The 19,878-nt window shown below is 35.4% G+C and overlaps 1 protein-coding gene across 1 annotated transcript in view; it reads right to left on the reverse strand.

Annotated features, from left to right (window-relative positions):
• The window catches only part of ABCA12 (ATP-binding cassette, sub-family A (ABC1), member 12), a 202,021-nt gene that overhangs the window by 101,021 nt on the left and 81,122 nt on the right, over positions 1-19,878 (reverse strand). Inside the window, exons 6-9 of the mRNA XM_010861144.1 lie at positions 17,400-17,585; positions 13,209-13,387; positions 7,333-7,445; positions 2,334-2,409 (exon numbers count right to left, since the gene is read on the reverse strand). Coding sequence (XP_010859446.1) covers positions 2,334-2,409; positions 7,333-7,445; positions 13,209-13,387; positions 17,400-17,585 — 554 coding nt within the window. The remainder of the gene's footprint in view (positions 1-2,333; positions 2,410-7,332; positions 7,446-13,208; positions 13,388-17,399; positions 17,586-19,878) is intronic.

The following is a 19,878-nucleotide window of genomic DNA, read 5'->3' on the forward strand; positions in this document are numbered from 1 at the left end:
CTGGATGGCATCACTGACTCGATGGACGTGAGTCTGAGTGAACTCCGGGAGTTGGTGATAGACAGGGAGGCCTGGCGTGCTGTAATTCATGGGGTCGCAAAGAGTCGGACACGACTGAGTGACTGATCTGATCTGATCTGATCTAATGACACTGGATCCTTGAGGAACTTAAACAAGAAAATCTATAGCAAGAAAGTCTCTAACTTACCAGTCAGGGCACAGCTTATTGGTCAGATGTCTGACTTTCATTTAAATATAGTCCATAGCTTCCATGTTTAGAAAAACTGCACCCATTCCTGAGCTTTCTTGCTTTTGTCAGGCACTTCTTTGACCAGAGACTCTCCTCTTGTTACTGCCTCTCTTTCTTTTGTGTTTGTCTTCCTCTTTGTCATAATTATTATAGCATTGAGCCATTTCCATCTTAGTGCCATGCTCAACAGCAAAATATTTGTCTAACTTTTCAAATGAAATAGCACAAAAACTTCTCATGACAAATTTTCAAGCTTTAAATCGAAGAATGTTGAGCTAAAAGTGACCTTGAAATATCATATAAGCCATTATCTTAGTTCCATGAAGAACATCTGATTACCAAGATTTTTGAGATTATATTTAATATATACCAAAAATTAAGATATATATATGCCAACTGTTTTGGCATAAACATCCCAAGTATTTCTTTAATCCATTTAATTTACATATTTTATGTAAAATGTTACCTACATCCTAAGAATGCTTACAAAAAAAGATGAACTTACAGATATATGCGTGCATATTGTTCATATAGACACACAACAAAAAAAAGTAACTTTAGTGCAAAAATAAGGAGGAGGGAGAAGAGCTATGAGGGAAAAAATATTTTTGAGCAGCTTTCCAAAGAAAATTCTGGACTACTAACACTTTTATCTCATGCCAAGTATTTCCACTCCGTGATTGTTTTAAAGTGGGAATGGAAAGGGAGCCCAAAGATAATAAATCCCTTAATTTCACCAATCTCAACAAGATCCATCTTAAAAGTAATGAATTCTTCCTAATAAACTGTCAGCTAGCTGTCAGCAACCAACTACATTTGTTGTGTAATTTTCACATCTGAATAACTAGCACTATGGATGCCCACAAGGCTCTGATAAAGATACCTGGCTTCAAGCAATAAGTATCCAGTTGTCTCAAGTCAGAGGTTTTTTTTTGTTTTGTTTTGTTTTAATATTTTGCTGGCTATATAGGGAATGTGTTTAAATGACTAGATTATTTGGAATATGGAATCCTGTCTGGGGGAAAATTGCCCAGGATTGCAAGACTGCTCTTGGGAGAAGCATCTGGTTCAGGCACCTTAGAGGAGAGATGTGGGGGCAGAAAGAGAAGGTAGTTGTTGATGGAAGAATTTTGCCTAGAACTACCCAGACTTGGGAAACTTCTCACTGAATAATAGAAAGTTTATAAACAATTGCATAGATTCTATTTTAGAAAAAGAAATGAATGGTTAAAAATAAGGCCTACTATTTGTTTTTATTTGTTTCCATTAGCCCACAAAAACACATCTTTTGGGACTAAAATCAAATAATTTCAGTAGTATAATTTATCAGGCCAAAACAACTTTTACATAACAGGTCACCTAGTCTCTAAATTTGCCTTGAACTATGTGAATTTACTTCAATGAGCTTCTACAGGCAACTGCTTGAATTTTCTACCATAACTGTTAGTTACTTCAGAGAACTGCTTATGTTAATGGTCCTTAGAAGCCAACATTACTTCTGTTATTTCCACTGCCTTTCACTGTCTCAGGAATAGGTAAATATATAAACATTTACATGAACCACAAACAGTCCCAAATTAAATAACTGATAAACAGTTAGGCTACTTGAATACCACTAAAGCAAACAAAGTTTGCATTACCTTGTGGGGTCAGTTTTTAATGTCAATTTTTAAAAACTGAAATCAACAGTAATGTAAAAAGTTGGAGACTTTTACATCTTTCATACGAAGATGAAAGACTTTGAAAAGAGTTGGAAATTGGGCCTCCAGCTAGATTTTCCTCATAGACATAAGGTGACCTATCCAGACAGAACATGTGGGATCTAGTTATGCAATCTTAGAACTGAAAACCAGATCTTCATGTTGCGTTATCTAAAAATATCACTGAATAATAAAAAAACAAGTTTCAACTTTACTGCACTTCAACTTTAACTTTTTCTTTCGTCAGTCAATAGTTGATATTTTTCTATTCCATGGTCTTACACACTGATGAAAAGAATGATGTTTATGAATTGTGCTGCTTGCTTATTCAGTCAAGTTACCTACCAATTTAGGAACACACCAACAAACCAACAAAGACTTACTGTGCAGCCAGGCTGCTTGGGGATAGTGACTGTCCAGCTTCCTCACTCCACAAATGTGTTGTATTATCAGAGCCACCTAAAGAGATAACATTTAGTATTTCATTAAAGGATTTATTTTTCTAAGTAAAAATCATCCCAGGTCAAATTAGTGGGAAGAAAAGCAGGCAGTCTGCAGAATTTTTCTCCAAACGACTTTGCAGAGATGTCTAAGCTCAGTTGGAAACATTTAAAATATGTATTTATCAATTGCCCCCCAAGTGAAATAATCCCAATGGTTAGGCATATGCATTTCTAACAAATTATTTCTCTGTGCATCAAACCATTACATTATTTTACCCTATGACCTGTATGCATAGATAACTCAAATATTATAATGCAGACTGACTACCTTGTTGACTTGTTAATCAAATTAAACCAATTTCAATCTCATGGGTCACTGGATTTTTTCGTTTGTTTGCCTTCATTTGTCTAGAATGTAGCCTTAGGAAACATCTGCCATCACTAATCTATATTTTTTATCTTTCAAAAACCAGCCAGTGATTTCAATTGAATGCAGCTGTGAAGGCAAATTAACTAATGTTTATAGAACCATTCTGAGTGGTCTCAAATAATGTGAGGTTTGGATTGTGGAAGGCAATCACTAAGGTGTGTCTAATGGAAACCATATATGAAGATCTAATTCAACGCAGAGAATTGCCCCTAGAAGTTAAATGGGTCCCTGAGTCAGCTTGCTGCATAGCATTCTATCATTGCAGGGTAAGTGTAGCTGAGTAGTATTCCATATATAACACAGGGAGCGCAGTCTGGCACTCTGTGGTGACCTATAGGGGATGGATGGCGGGAGGGGAGGGAGGCTCCAGAGGGAATATATACGTATAATTATGACTGATTCATGTTGCTGTATGGCAGAAACCAACATAAAAAGCAATTTTCTTCCAATTAAATTTTTTTTAAATATACTTTCCTGAGCTAAAAAAAAAAAAGTAAGTGCAACAACATTCACGTGCAAAATTTAAAAATGGCTACTGCATAAATAAAAACATTAGAAATCCAACGCTTTCATTCAACTCCTTTAAGGAAATGGTATTACTTATTTCACTCTTCTCTGTAGACCCTCTTAGTTTCTCATATATAATCCAGAAGTTCCAGTGCTGTCGTTTTTCAACACTGGCCTTATCATTTTCAATAGGATACTTTATTGACAGCTTTAATACTTCTCCCATTGTCTCTAGTTAGTGTGTTCTAAAGTCTTCCAGAAAAGTCGTAGCACAAAACTAGGCAGCCATCTGTATTTTTCTCACGCTGGTCATTTTGTTTATTTAAATAAGGATGAGTGTAAAAGACTCACAGAATTAAAAACCTCCTTGTCTTTCTCGGTATCAGTCATGTCTGAGTAATGTCTGTACCATCTCTAGTAACTTGGCAGAATCGCTTTTTCAGTTTTCCTCTCTGGCAGGAGTCCCTCTCTTCTCTGCTCAAGACAGCTAAGTATTATTGCTCTAAAGACAGCAACGCATCAGTGAGTGAAAGGACCAAGAAGAAGACACTCAGTATAAATCTTTTTTTTTTTTTAATTTTTAAACTTTACATAATTGTATTAGTTTTGCCAAATATCAAAATGAATCCATCACAGGTATACATGTGCTCCCCATCCTGAACCCTTCTCCCTCCTCCCTCCCCACTCTAATTAATAATGGTAATAACCATTATTTATTGGCATCCATATATAGAATTGGAGAAGGAAATAGCAACCCACTCCAGTATTCTTGCCTAGGAAATCCCATGGACAGAGTCTGAGCCTCGTGGGTTACAGTCCATGGGGTCGCAAACAGTTGGACACAACTTAGCAACTGAGCACATATATAGAATAATCCGGATAGGACTCTGTGAAGATGTATGCTTCTGCAGTGTAAAAGTATATAAAGCCATTTTTCCAAGATCAAATCTTGCTCACTTTGAACTCCTATGAGTTCATCAGCATTTGTATACTACATGCCTGAGTCCATTAGCATTTGTATACTGTATGGTTATGGAATGTCTCTTCTTCATCAGATTATTAAAATGAATAACTAATAGAAATTAACTTTGTATATATCAATTATAGGCTTGACCTTGATGCTAAGTATGGACTTTGCCCTCTGGGCACTTGTCCTTCTGGATTTTAAAGTATCTGAGAAGTACCGTATTGAATGGGTTTTAATGAAGTGGAAATTGTTACAGCCCTTTAAAAAAGCAAAGTTTTATTTTTATTTGTAGAATTAGGCATATATAAAAATGGTGCCCAAAGACAGAGAAAGAAATCTAGTGCACAGATAACCTCTTTTCACCAGTAAACATGGCTTTTTGTTTAAAGATGTAATTTCATGTAATTTACCACTTGGCAAAAGAGTAAACTTCAATGAGCCAAAAAAGGTAATCTTCACCCTCAAAACTCAGTTTTATAAATGGAAATACTAAACAGTGAAGCTGGAATCTTTACTGGGTCAGAGCTGAGAATTAGATTCCTTAAAACAGGAAGTTAAGATTCCTTAAAACATCTTCTCAAATGTTTATTAGCATCTCCATATTGTCATGGTTGCTGAGGAGGCTTCTGAAAAAAACCTTGAAGTGTGTTTGTAATCAAGGCTGAATCAAAAGTAGACATGAGGTGTGGAGGTTTGAATTAGAAATAGACATAGAATGCAGAGAGGAATGGAGCGATGGCTACTGAAAAATGTATCATGTGGGAAGGAATCTGGCACAATGAATCACACTCTATGACTGGCCGAAAGTAGAGCCATTCTGAGGCTTGGTGGTGGCAAGTCCTTGTGTGAGATATCCTAGAAGCAAGTGTGTACATGTCTCAGATGGTAAATATGAGTAAGGCCAAAGGATAACAGAGCTTGGGGACCTAGCTTTGGGCATAGACAGATTCAGGCTCTGAATCTCAGTTTAGTCACTTGCTGGATGTATAACATAGGCAAAGTGCCCAGCCTCCCTTTGCCTTAGTTGTTTTGTCTGCAAAATGGGATAATAAATACCTCTTATAGAGTTGTTTTGATGATAGAAAGGACTTAAGATAATAAAATATTTATCATCGACACACAAAAAAAGAACACTACCTTTTAATTTTTTCTACTTTTTGTTTGAAAGAAGGGAATGAGACCTTCAAAGCTATCTGAGTCCTGTCAATCATTAGAGAGGACCCAAGCAAGTAACTCTGCTCTGAGTGACCATTTCACTCCAGTTTATTTAGCGTAAAGCCAAGGGAGGACATGTGTTCACAAATAACACTAAATGCTATAAAGAGTAAGCATGGGTGGCTTGGGCATCATGGCAGGTATTTGTACTTCAAAACAAGTTTGGGTTTCCTGAAGGATTCCCAGAAATACGTGGAAGAATTTTTCAAAGGTCATGAAATTTCTGCTCAAGCATGCATGCATGCAGGGGCTTGGGGTTAGTGACATAGCAACTGACCTTAATACTGCTGCATTGGTATCTTTAGACTGATGAAGTCACGTGTGTAGGAAATTTTTAAAAACAAATATAAGCACATCTAATTCTAAAAATAAAAACATATATCCTTAATGTATTAATATTTCCTTGTCATTCTGATTATCCAATGGCATGGTTTAACACATGCTCAAAATTATAAGCATAATCATAGAAATGCGGCATGGCCATTGTTAAATATTGAAAATTGAGCTATATTGTTCATCAGGAAAAGTGTTTTGCTGCCTCAGTTAAAGAGAGGTTCTTTGGCTTCTAAGGCACTAAAGAACTTATGTCCTTTGTAACAAAAATTTCAACTTTATCCCTCCATACAATTATAAGGTGTGAGTCTGAAGATGAAAAGGAAAAGAATGGTAAAGAGAAATCTGAAGTTCTCAAGTCTTTAAAATGCAAACAGAAAAATGTACAGAGGAAATAATTTGTGTTTGTTGTTGTACTGTCTGGTTTTTCTGGGCCGGACCTTTTCTTAAAAGCATAAGGCTTTTTTTTTTAACCCTAATGTTCATGAAGACCACTGAATTTAACAAGAATCAATCCTGCAAGCTAGTCATTAATTCTGTGACTGAAGTCATAAAAATTGTTGTAGACTAAGAAATTGGTATCCAAGAGTATGTTAGATCCTCCTTCAAGAAGTCTTTAAAGCCTTTAAAACCAGCATTTCATATGAAAATAGTTTAAGATCTTGTAATAAACAATCAGCTTGTGACCTGATTACTCATTTGTAATCCAAAAGTAAAGTCTACATACTTAAAAGCTGGTAAACTCAGCTGAGAAAGCCTATTCCTAAACTCGTTCAGAAGCAGTAAATACTAACCAAACATTTCACTTGTGAAGTAGGGATTTATTCCTTATAGTCCTAAATGTGTGTCTGTATATGGCTGTGTGTGTGTGTGTGTGTGTCTGTGCATTTCCATGCATGTGGTATATAATGCTATTCTCTATATGCAAAGATGATCTTTTCTGATTCACTAGCAAGATGCTATGGTTTGTCTTACTAGGTGGAACAATAGGTCTATACTGATCTATTCACGCTCTGATGTCCATCATGCATTTTCAAGATGGCTGGCTGAACGGTGAGTTTTATCCAAAGAAAGACTCATTCTAATTAAAAAGACAAATTTGGGGAAAAAGGGCAAAAATACTGCAATTCAGTGTAGGCATTTGTTCAAAAAGTTGTGGTAGAAATCTACTTGTTGAGGCTTAGTCCCTTTCTCTGGTATTTATTTTTTCATACCAAGCATAAACATAGCTTTATAATATAGCTAAGAGAGACCATTCTCATAAAAATAAAAATCCTAGAAAGTCACGGCCTCTTTTCCAACCATTTCTCCTTGTCTCCGCACTTTGGTTAGCTGAAGATCCAGATTGAGTGGTATCATATGTTCCCACCTAAGAATAATGTCGTGCGTAAATGGTTGCTTCAGTTGCATTTTGTTTTTTATTCCTAATGGAACTGAATACAGAATTGCAATGCAGAACTGAATACAGAAAGATAGAAATACAATACCTTCAGATGGGGAGTCCAGGGTATACAGCAGATGTTTAACAGATTTATGGAGAGTTCTGAAACCTTCGTTAGTTGTGACACGTGGATAAACCTTCTGCACAACCCGCAGCGCACTGACAAGTCGAAAAACAATTAAACCAGATTGCATTTCAACATTTGCAGACAGAAACAAAAGGTTATTCAAGGAGAAAATAGCTACAGTATTGAAAATTATTCTTATAACATAAAAGACAAGATGCTGCTGTGTCATTTAATTGCTTGTTTGTCTGTTCATGCACAAAATCCCAACAAAGTATTCTTGAACCATACAGGATTCTAAAGCCTAAAAGGTCTTAAAGTAAGGAGTGAAGTTCACATCAGTTTTTTTTGTTGTTATTGTTAAGGTCTGAAAATAAGTAGTTAGAAACAGCAGTTTCCAATAAAAGGATACCTCTTTTTTTTTGTTTTTAAAGGAAAAAAATTAAATATTGGAAATTATTTTCATTAAAAATCAAGCCCAGATAAAGGATCCACTTTCAGGAATAATTATTAATTAAGTATTTGATAAATATTTATCTTTTGCTAAACAAATGTTAATTTTTTTTTTAAATGGCAGCTTGCCCTAATTAGAGATTGCATTCTATCCTCTAAGTAGCCCACAGGCACTGCTCCAGGGGGTAGCTCAAAATTAATATCCAAACTAACTGGCACTGTCTTCCCAGGATTTTTATGTTACTAATAAGATGGGCAGTGTACACCAGGAATGAAAAATCAGCAAATTTACTGGTTCATGCTTGAGTTCATTCAGTATTTCCAAAAAATCAATTACCGACTTAAAAAATGCCTCTTTTTTTTATCTCCTATTGTCATTAGTACATTTAAAAAATGTTAGCATTGTACAAGTATGTTTGAATTTCATAAACACTGTGAGGCAATATATATAAATATATATATATATGAGTGGTAACTTAGAACAAAAGGCTTTGTTAAGGATTTGCTCTTGTGAAATTAAATGTAGTACATATTAGCTAATAGCTCTTCCATATGTATCTTAGTCAACTGAAAGGTCACATCAGCAACAGCATGTGCATATACTTTCTACAATATTTTTTGAATTTTTAATATTTAAATTAAGATCATTTTAATTTTAGCTCCTAGCCATGAATAACTATTACATTTAGAGCGCCAATTTTTTGTATGTCCTCTAATTTCTAGTAGGTATGTGTATGGATATATAAACATATATCTATTTATTTATGGGCTTCCTTGGTGACTCAGTGGTAAAGAATCTGCTTGCAATGCAGGAGCTGCAGAAAGACAAGGGTTCAACCCCTGGGTCAGGAAGATTCCCTGGAGGGGGACATGGCAACCCACTCCAGTATTCTTGCCTGGGGAATCCCATGGACAGAGGAGCCTGGCGGCTACAGTCCACTGGGTCTCAAAGAGTTGGAGACGACTGAAGCAACTTAGCATGCATATTTATTTATAATTTTATTTGCTTCTCTAATAATTCCAAAAAGTCAATTCATTAGTCTTGTTATGGAACAATAAAGTTCAAAAGTTAAATAACTTACACAAGGTTATCCAAATAAATAAAGCTGGTTGTGTCTAATTTCGAAGTTTCTGCTCTTTCTCCTCTACATTTTGACTCTGGTGCTTTGCCCCAACATGGCAGAGAAGAGGAGGACAGACCATTTCTGCACTGAGCCACAGCCATTGTTAGCTTGTTTTTCCAGCTGTGTGTTTGGCCATGGTGGGATGGCTGAATTTTTCTCGTCTGTGCTTTGTATACATAACAGCTGATATACCTCAGGCATTTTTATATTTGCCCCAAGAATCTCCTGGTTCTCAGACTTTGAATTGTTTCTGAATCCTGGTGAGTATGGAGACCAGGTAAACATTCTAAGACTGGAGATTTCTGCCAGCCTTCGCCCAGCTTGGTCTGTGCTTGACTCAGCTGATCTTTTGTCTCAAAGTAACACCTTCAAAGACTGAACATTTGGCAAGCTCATTGTCAGCATTATTGTTATTAATATAGCTAATAAAAATGTCAGTAGACATAATTCATTTTTTCTATCAAAATGTGACCCCAAAAATGACACCTGACCCCCATCCTCTATGAGATCCTTTAAACTATTGATGAAGATAATTTTACTTCACTTCATTGGTTTTGTTTTTCTGTCCTGTTCATCATATACAAATGGAAGTTATCCAAAACAAGTCTCCTTGTAAGGTAATTTAAAAAGGAGTTTTTGTGATTCGTATCTAAGCATACAACTTCCTCCTCTACTATAATAGTGACTATCACCTATGTTTTTTCATATGCTTTTCTTGGTTTTTGAGAGTGCTCATTTTTGCTAACTTCTGTCGTAATCTTGACAGTTTGCAATCTGGATTTGGTGACTGAACTATATAACAAGTTACAACTTTACAAAACTGCTGGAGGAAATAACAGCAATGAGTTTTGATAGGGTTTATTTGTTCATATTACTTGATCAACAAAGAGTAAGATAAACCAATGATTTGGTGACAAAATACAGTCATTTCTGAAGAATTTTAGTGACACTTTAATAATAATAGTTAAGATTTGACTTTAAAAAATGGTTGACATAAAAGGTCTTTCAACACAAATATAATGCAAGACATTTAATTTTAAATATTCTAGTAGTTACATTAAAAATGTTAAAGAAACAGATGAAATTAATTTTAATAATATATTTTATTTGACCCAATATATCCAAAATATTATCATTTCAACATCTAATCAATATAAAATATATTAGTATTTTATCTTCTATTGCATTATCTTCAGATTTCAAAGTATATTTTACACTAATGAAGCATCTCAACTCAGATGCTAAATTTTCATTGAAAATATTTAATCCGTATTAGAATTTCATTGCAATTACCAGTGAAAAGTAGATTCACATACCCATGTTGTTTCAAATATATTAGAAGTTTTTCTAATAAATTTAATTAAAAATAAAATTAAAAATTAAATTCCTTAATGATAGTAGCACACCAAGTGCTCCAAATCATGGACAGCCTGTGCACCTTAAATTTACAAAATGCAACAGGCCAAATTTATCACATTAAAAAATCCCACAAATAGCTAGAGGCTTTCATATTAGAAAGAACAAGTATATAAATTGGCAATAAAATTTAAGTTAATTAATTAGCTAAATAATAAATAAGTAAAAGTCAACTGATTTAAAGAAAGTTATCCAGGTTAGAAAAAAGTCAGATGTCATCTGCTTTATAACAATCTGAAGCTATTTCTTTTAAAAGCTGTTTTCATTATTATGTAGACTGGTTAACAACATTCTAATCATTACCTGAGAACATATCTATGGTATAATACAATAATTTTATTTTAAATGTTAAGGGAATTAAAATAGCCACAGTGCAATGACCTTATGTAATTTACTCTATCAAAATGATGTCTAATGTATTTTAATTTATTTATTTTTGACCAAAGGGTATTTTTTTGGATCTTCCACCTTTCAGTGAGCATTATTTTGTGGGAGTTTGGTTTTTATTTTTTGTTTAATAACCAAATTTCATTAAGGTATAATTCACATACAACATGATAAGCCTATTTAAGGTTATTATTCAATAAACTTTGACAATATATACAATTATGTAACCACCATGCTAAATAAGATATAAAATATCTTATTTTAAGATGATACAAAATATCACCTTAAAAAAGTTTTGTCATGCTTCCAACAGTTGCCCCAATATCCACTGTTCTGATTTCTAACACTATACATTAATTTTGTTAATAATACAATATCTACACATCTAGTATGTATTCCTTTTTTTTGTGGTCTGGATTCTTTTGCCAGCACAATATTCATAAGATTTATCTGTGCTGTTGTGTGATTAAGTAATCTGTTTATTATTCTTAACTGAGTAGAATTCCAATTTTTCATCCATTCTGTTTATGGATATTTGTTTTTCTCTCAATTTCTAGCTATTGTGAATAAATCTGCTACGAGCATTAGCATACCAGTCTTCATGTGGGCATATGTTTTCATTTTCTTGGGTAAATAACCAGGGGTAGAATGGTATTTCACATGGTTCTATTTTTAGCTTCATTAGAGCCTGTCACACTGTTTTCTGACATGGTTATATCACTTTACACTCTAACTTGCAATGTATGAATTCTATTTGCTTTACATTCTTGCCAGCAACTGGGGTCGCTCATCTTTTAAAACTGAACCCATTTTAGCGAGTGTTAGTGATATCTTATTGTGGTCTCAAGAGTATCTTGACTTCTTTCATTGCTACACTGTACAATTCAAACAATCCCCTTTCTCCTTTCATTGATTTACCTGTTTGTTTTCTAAAATAGAATATACAAAGGAGGAAGAGAACCAAGTGTCAAAATTCTGAGTGAGTGAAAATTTCCTGAAGAGCCAAAATGAGGACCAAATCAAATTTACTATCTTGCTTCTTTTATAGTTTAGTTATGCTGCTAAGTCACTTCAGTCGTGTACGACTCTGTACGACCCCATAGACGGAAGCCCACCAGGCTCCCCCGTCCCTGGGATTCTCCAGGCAAGAACACTGGAGTGGGTTGCCATTTCTTTCTCCAATGCATGAAAGTGAAAAGTGAAAGTGAAGTCGCTCAGTTGTGTCTGACCCTCAGCGACCCCATAGACTGCAGCCTTCCAGGCTCCTCCATCCATGGGATTTTCTAGGCAAGAGTACTGGAGCGGGGTGCCATTGCCTTCTCCGAGTTTAGTTATGACATGTTATTTATTGTGGAAAGAGCACAGGACTTGGATTCAGATTCCTTGAGTTTAGGTTCTAGCTTTACCACTTACTTAGTTGTAGAACCTTGAGGAAGTCTTTTGACCTTCCTGAAGAAGTCATTTGACCTCCATGAAGGTGTGTTTTCTTTTTAATAAAATGCAGATATCTGTGGTCTCAATCTCAAAGCGGTGTTATGAGAATCAAATGAAATTAATATACCAACATGAGAGTTTATTACAAGGTCTTTGAACAAATATAAACATTTAGAAGTTCTCCAGAGAAGATGAGAAAACTCCTTTCTGGTGCTTCAGACATTAACCATGGAATCCACTGAGAGGCATCTGGGTTCTGGAGTATAAAAACCCAGGTTCAAACTCTCTTAGCTGCAAGATCATCAATTATTTAATTTTTACAGCCCTCTATTATCTCATTTATGAAATAAATGATAGTTCTGTTGTTAAGTTTCAATGTAAAATATATGAAGGGTCCGGTAAAGTGTTTGGCATGTAACAGGCACCAGTAATTACTGGTTGTTGATGCAGTTGTTTTGTTTAATGCACATTTCCAAATTAGCTAGGCATCACAGCCAAAACCTAAGTATGTGTTCATCAAATTCTAAATGCTAGCATGCTCAGATCTCGTTTATGAGGAAAACAGACTTTAAAGGGATTTCTTCTGCAAGTTTTTCAAATCTTTGTGTCATATATGTCAAATAAAGTCAACCCAATATGCAAGGTTGTTTTTTTTACGGTGTAGTACCAAAAATCCAATGAAATATTTTCATCTTGAGCATGTAAAATACAGATGCACAGAGCCTTTGTGGTCCCTGAGTGAGACTGAGCCATTCCAATCAACCGTTGGTCCTCCTCTACCATCTTTTCAGAGTTCTGGGATATCAATTGACATTACTGATGTTATGATTAGTGTTCCTCAGTTCCCTATATACATGTCAATAACCCTGATGACCACAGTGTATCTTTCTCCTTTGCTTATCTAATACCCTCACGTTCACTGCCAAAATCTGCAGTAAGTGCTGAAAGGTTATTTGCTGTGTTTAAATTAACTACTTAGCAGTGATCTTCAAGGTAACATTAGAAGGAAAAAAAAAAGACTTTGTTATGAACAGTGATTCTTACCTGTTTGCATTTCGAAGCACATCAAATAGATTGCTTAGTGTGCTGTCATTCTGGAACACATTTGAAAAACTGGAGAGAAGCTCCCACACAGCTGTCTGCTCTTGTACTTGTGAGAAAAAGGATAGCACTTTAACCATTTCCTGAAACATTGTCTTCTGGTTGTTTGGATCACGTGATAGCTTAAAAAAATAAAACCATAGACAGGGTGAGACGAGACTTCAATATCTGTAACCACATGGCTGACTGTCTTTGAAAACACTGGAAGTCGAGAGTTTCAATTAAGTAATTCAGATTTTCATTTAGTTTGAAGTAATCCTTTACTTTAGAGAAGGCGATGGCACCCCGCTCCAGTACTCTTGCCTGGAAAATCCCATGGACGGAGGAGCCTGGTAGGCTGCTGTCCATGGGGTCGCGAAGAGTCGGACACGACTGAGCGACTTCCCTTTCACTTTTCACCTTCATGCACTGGAGAAGGAAATGGCAACCCACTCCAGTGTTCTTGCCTGGAGAATTCCAGTGACGGGGAAGCCTGGTGGGCTGCCGTCTATGGGGCCATACAGAGTCGGACACGACTGAAGTGACTTAGCAATCCTTTACTTGGAAAAACTGTAACCATTTCAAATGTTCTTACATGTAATTGAATTTTTTCCTATAATTTTAGATGTTGGCATATTTAATGTTTGGTTAACAAAACCGTTTATACAAAATACTTTAAATTGGGTTTTGGGAAATTAAAATTAATTTCTTAAAATAAAATTAGCTTCTGAGTAATACGTTTTTCTCTAGGATCTAGTTTAGGATATATAGAAAAATACTCTCTATATCCATTAGTAGTGCCTGCTCAGTCTCTTGTGTCTGACTCTTTGTGACCCCATGGACTGTAGCCCACCAGGTTCCTCTGTCCATAGGATTCTCCAGACAAGAATACTGGAGTGGGCTGCCATTTCCTCATGCAGATCCATTAGTAGACCTTATATTATTTGCATAGAAAACCTTTAAAATTTAGGTGTTTTATGTATAAATGTGTGAATATATATATATACAAATACATGAAAATGTTTAATATTACACATACTTAACAAAATATTTCCAAAGTTCTGTTGCAATACAAGGAACTTTAGTTATAATAATGATTTATAGTGAATATCCTATAGTCACATCTTGTACTCTAAGCAAACAAATAAAAGAAAACCATGATCTTTACTCTTGCTCTGGATCACAGGTCCCAGAGAACACCTTCAGAAGTATTTTCTTCATTATATTTCCACCCCAAGCAATTTTCTTAATAAACTCATTCATAGTAGTAGTCAGGCTTTAGTTGGATCTTAATTCAAGGTCCTTCATGCTGAAAATGTGATTTTGAACAAGGTAGTCTTAGCCACACATTCTATATGGCTTCTGAGTTTGTTGAGATAGAATTCTAAGTGCTCTACATTGAATTGGCATTATCATAACAGTGCTTCTAATCTGGTTCATTTGGAAAACTCAGGTTAATGAAGAGTAATTTAAGCATTCTGTACTTCAGTTCAGTTCAGTTGCTCAGTCATGTCTGACTCTTTCCAACCCAATGGACTGCAGCTCGCCAGGCTTCCTTGTGTATCACCAACTCCCAGAGCTTGCTCAAACTCATGTCTATCAAGTCAGTGATGCCATCCAACCACCTCATCCTCTGTCGTCCCCTTCTCCTCCTGTATTAGTGAGTCAGTTCTTCATATCAGGTGGCCAAAGTATTTCCTTACAACAAATAGTCAGGAATGATTTCCTTTAGGATAGACTGGTTTGATCTCCTTGCAGTCCAGAGGAATCTCAAGAGTCTTCTTCAACACCACAGTTCAAAAGCATGAATTCCTCAGAGCTCAGCTTTCTTTGTGGTCCAACTCTCACATCCATACATGACTAATTGAAAAACCATAGTTTTGACTAGATGGACCTTTGTCGGCAAAGTTATGTCTCTGCTTTTTAATATGCTGTCTAGGTTGGTCATAGCTTTACTTTCAATGAGCAAGCATCTTTTAATTTCATGGCTGCAGTCAACATCTGGAGTGATTTTGGCACCCAAAAAAATAGTCTGTCACTGTTTCCATTGTTTCCCCATCTATTTGCCATGAAGTGATGGGATCAGATGCCATGATCTTCATCTTTTGAATGTTGAGTTTTAAGCCAGCTTTTTCACTCTGTTCCTTCATTTTCTTCAAGAGGCTCTTTAGTTCTTCCCTTTCTGCCATAAGGGTGGTATCATCTGTATATCTGAGGTTATTGATATTTCTCCTGGCAATCTTGATTCCAGCTTGTGCTTCATCCAGCCCAGTGTTTCCCATGATGTACTCTGCCTATAAGTTAAATAAGCAAGTTCACAAAATATAGCCCTGACATGCTCCTTTCCGAATTTGGAACCAGTCCATTGTTCCATGTCTGGTTCTAACTGTTGCTTCTTGACCTGCATACAGATATCTCAGGAGGTAGATAAGGTGGTCTGGTATTCCCATCTCCTGAAGAATTTTCCACAGTTTGTTGTGACCCACATAGTCAAAGGCTTTGGTGTAGTCAATAAAGCAGAAGCAGAAATTTTTCTGGAACTCTCTTGCTTTTTCGATGATGCGACGGATGTAGGCAATTTGATCTCTGGTTCTTCTGCCTTTTCTGAGTTCAGCTTGAACATCTGTAAGTTCCCAGTTCACGTACTGCTAAAGCTTTGCCTGGAGAATTTTGAGCATTATTTTGCTCAAAATAATATTTAGCATGTGAGATGAGTATAATTGTGAGGTAATTTGAGTATTCTTCGACATTGCCTTTCTTTATGATTGGAATGCAAACTGACCTTTTCCACTCTGTGGCCACTGCTGAGTTTTCCAAATTTGCTGGCATGTTGAGTGTAGCACTTTCACAGCATCATCTGTTAGGATTTGAACTAGCTCAACTTGAATTCCATCACCTCTACTAGCTTTGCTCATAGTGATGCTTTCTATGGCCTTCTTGACTTCGCATTCCAGCATGTCTAGCTCTAGGTGAGTGATTACACATTGTGGTTATCTGGGTCATGGAGATCTTTTTTGTATAGTTCTTCTGTGTATTCTTGCCACCTCTTCTTAATAAGTTCTGCTTCTGTTGGGTCCATAGCATTTCTGTCCTTTATTGTGCCCATGATATGTTCCCTTGGTAACTCTAATTTTCTTGAAGAGACCTCTTGTCTTTCCTACTCTATTGCTTTCCTCTATTTCTTTGTATTATTCACTTTTTATCTCTCCTTTGGAACTCTGCATTCAGATGGCTGTATCTTTCCTTTTCTCCTTTGCCTTTAGCTTCTCTTCTCAGCTATTTTTAAGGCCTCCTCAGACAACCATTTTGCCTTTTTGCATTTCTTTCTCTGGGGATGGTCTTGATCACCACCTCCTGGAATGTCACAAACCTCCATCCATTCAATAAAATTCATAGGATCAAGGGGAAAAATGTTAGATGTGAACATGTTGAATTTATTCTCATTTATAAAATTTTGAGGCAACTCAAAAATTTTGATTTTGTGAACTCTCATTGTATGTGGAATTTCATTTTAAAAAGATGATCAGTATCTTATTTTCTGATTTTCACATCATAATTTAAGACTAGCATACAAAAAAGGTCATTAGCACTTCATATAATAAAGTTCTTGTTTCTAGTGTATAATATTTTGGAAAGAAGGATATATTCTTTCATAAAAATCAAAGTTTTAAATTAGGTTTTATCTTAGAATAAACATTTAAAAGATTACCCATTATTCTAGCTTCTGTGAATTACCAGGCTCTGAGAGTTTAATCATTAAACTTACATTACATCCTAAGTAATCTTACTTAAAAATCTCAGAGAAAACAGTCAATCTTCATTTACCATAAACCAAGGTCAAATTTCATCTCCAAAGATGAGATTCTACCTCCGTATTAACCATAAAGCAATATTTTTTGTTTAATGGATCATTTCAATCCAGCACGTTTAAATGGAAAGTAGTCATTGCTTAGAATTTGACATCATGTGTGAACCTCTGTGTGATGAATTCGTGCCAAATGTGAGCCAGTATTTCAGTCAGCATTTTCCAGTCCATGAGACCTATGGACTTGCTCTTTGAATCACTTTGAGTTGCTTTGTGCATACAAGAATGGAAATGATACATTTCCTGCTATTGTTATGAGACCCTGATCATATTAAAATGTTTACACTCACCTGAGAGAATTGGTTTGTTAGTTCTTGGAGAGAAGACTCTAAAAAGGTCTTGTTGGACAGGCAAAATATATTAAGAACATTTTTCCCTAGAGTGGTCCAAGAGAAGGCATAATCAGCAATATAACCTGGATAGTTCTCACACAGTTCTCTTCTTATATCTTCTGAAGTTGAATTTTGCTGTAAAAGCTAAAAATGTGTGTGAGAAAAGTGGTATAACAATGTTAGTAAATACAGATATCAAATACACTAGTCTTCAAGGAAATGAACCTGTCTACATAATAGCCATTTTAAGTTCCTGCATTATAGCAACTATGAAATTAAAACTAAAATACATTGGGTTTACCCATGAAAATCCCTGAGAGAATATGTGAATATAGTGATTTATTGTCATCTTTATGATTTAAAATATTCACATACGATTTTCTTAACTGCACTCATTTCTTATATCTGATGAGACAACCTAATGTACTAGATCTTCTCTGACAAAAATCTTCAGGCTTAAAAATCTTAGCTTTTCCTGGGCATTTAGCATCAGAGATTTAAGGGTCCTAACAATTTGTGACACCTCATGGGAAACTGGCCAGGATTTCTGGAAGACTTCCAAAGAGGATGAGCTTCAGAGTCTAGTCTCAAGATCAACAGTGTTTATTTAGAAGAAGTAGAAAAACATGGATTATGTTTCATTGGAAAAGCAATAATTTCATTTATGAGTTATGCATTAAAGAAAAAAGAAAAACACATATATGAAGATACATAGAAGTATATAATTACCAAAGGCAATAATCGGAAAGCATTTTTATAATGGAGGGCCCCCATATATTTTACAGTACAGACTAGTCACAGATGTAGCACTATTTTCAGTTATAATATTGATCACATTCACCATTATTAAGTTGTTTAGATATTTATAGAGCCAATTACAGTGAGTTGCAATATTTAATGCACTCTTCCTAATAATTGATTCTTACAACCTGTCAGGTGAAGGCTAACTACCTTCATCCTTCCCCTTTTATATCACAAAATCTACACTATGCCTTCCAGTGATTCAACTTCTAAATATAATGAAATAAGACAGGATCCATTTATTCTAGGATATACTCTAAGTGCCAGGTCTTCTAGTCATTCATCTATATCTCTTTCTTAACGTCACATATAAATTCACTCCAAAATGATTTCTCTACTTATTCTTGCAAGGGTTGCAGAAAGCAGTAAACAGAAAGAAAGAGGAATCAGAGAGATTGCTGACACAGACATCAATATGTCATTCTAATTTTTATATCCTTTCTCTGCTCCAACTACTCTGAAAATATGTATCTATACATAGAAAATTCATTTTTCACTTATCTCCACTGGATATATGACTTTGTGCTGCCTCACAAAATTCTGAAATTTTATTCCATCTGAGAAAGAGAACCTGGGAATTTCAATACAATACATTGTGGGGTTTTTTTTTTTTTTTGAGAATAGCATTGCTATTTTAGCTATTAAAGAATTTAACTGATATAATACAAGACTGTTTGCTTCCAGTATTAGAATATAGAAGAATTGGAGTGGAATAAAATCATAAATAAAATAAAATTATTAGAATATGGAAGAAATGGAATGGAATAAAATAACTTTTCCTAGTTTACACCCTGATATGACTTGTGGAGGCTTTATACCGGAATTAAGTGGGCACATGGTGGGGTTTTCTCAGTTACACAAGGTGATTTAGGTACCTCAACTATTATATACACCAGGATTTCAAAATCTAGACTAAACTGACTGTGAAGGTCTTACATATCATCCAGCACTGGCAGAATTGCCTTGATAGGTATGGTGCCTTTACCACACATTTTGAATTGTTCTTTGGTTTACTGACATAAATAAGTTTATTAAGATGCCTCAGTTATACATAATGTCAATTCAAGGGGAACTAATAGACACATATTAAGTAGCAGTGGTTAAGGTCACAGGAATACGAATAACATGAATAAAGATCAGAGTTATGTCTCCATGTTTCAGATGGAAGAAATGTCTACTAGATAAGATGGAGATGTATTATTAAAATTCTTTTGTGTGTGTGTGAGAGAGAGAGAGAGACAGAGACAGAGAGATAGAGAGAGACAGAGACTGAGAGAGAAACAGTCCCTCTGTGGCAAAATGTTGAAAGTGATCTCCTCTTAATTTCTGAAAAGCATGCAAAGCAGGACTCAAATGCCCATGGGCCAGCCAAGTAACTTAAATGTATGAATCTGGTTGGATAAAAGACCATAAGGAAAAGTGGGGATTGCAGTTAACAGAAGGGTACCTCTTCGGCCTAAAGGCATTCAAATTCAGTTTCTTACAATCCTTGTATATGTGCACACGTGCACATGTAGCTCATAGGTTGCCAGTACACACCTCTTAGAAATGATGTTTATCATTTTGCAATCTGGAATCTTAGAGAGGAAGGTGAGTAAACCAGACAGAAATCCATAGGTAAGCTCTTTAAGCCATG

This window comes from Bison bison, unplaced genomic scaffold, assembly GCF_000754665.1.
Source record: "Bison bison bison isolate TAMUID 2011002044 unplaced genomic scaffold, Bison_UMD1.0 scf7180017864471, whole genome shotgun sequence".
Lineage (NCBI taxonomy): Eukaryota > Metazoa > Chordata > Mammalia > Artiodactyla > Bovidae > Bison > Bison bison.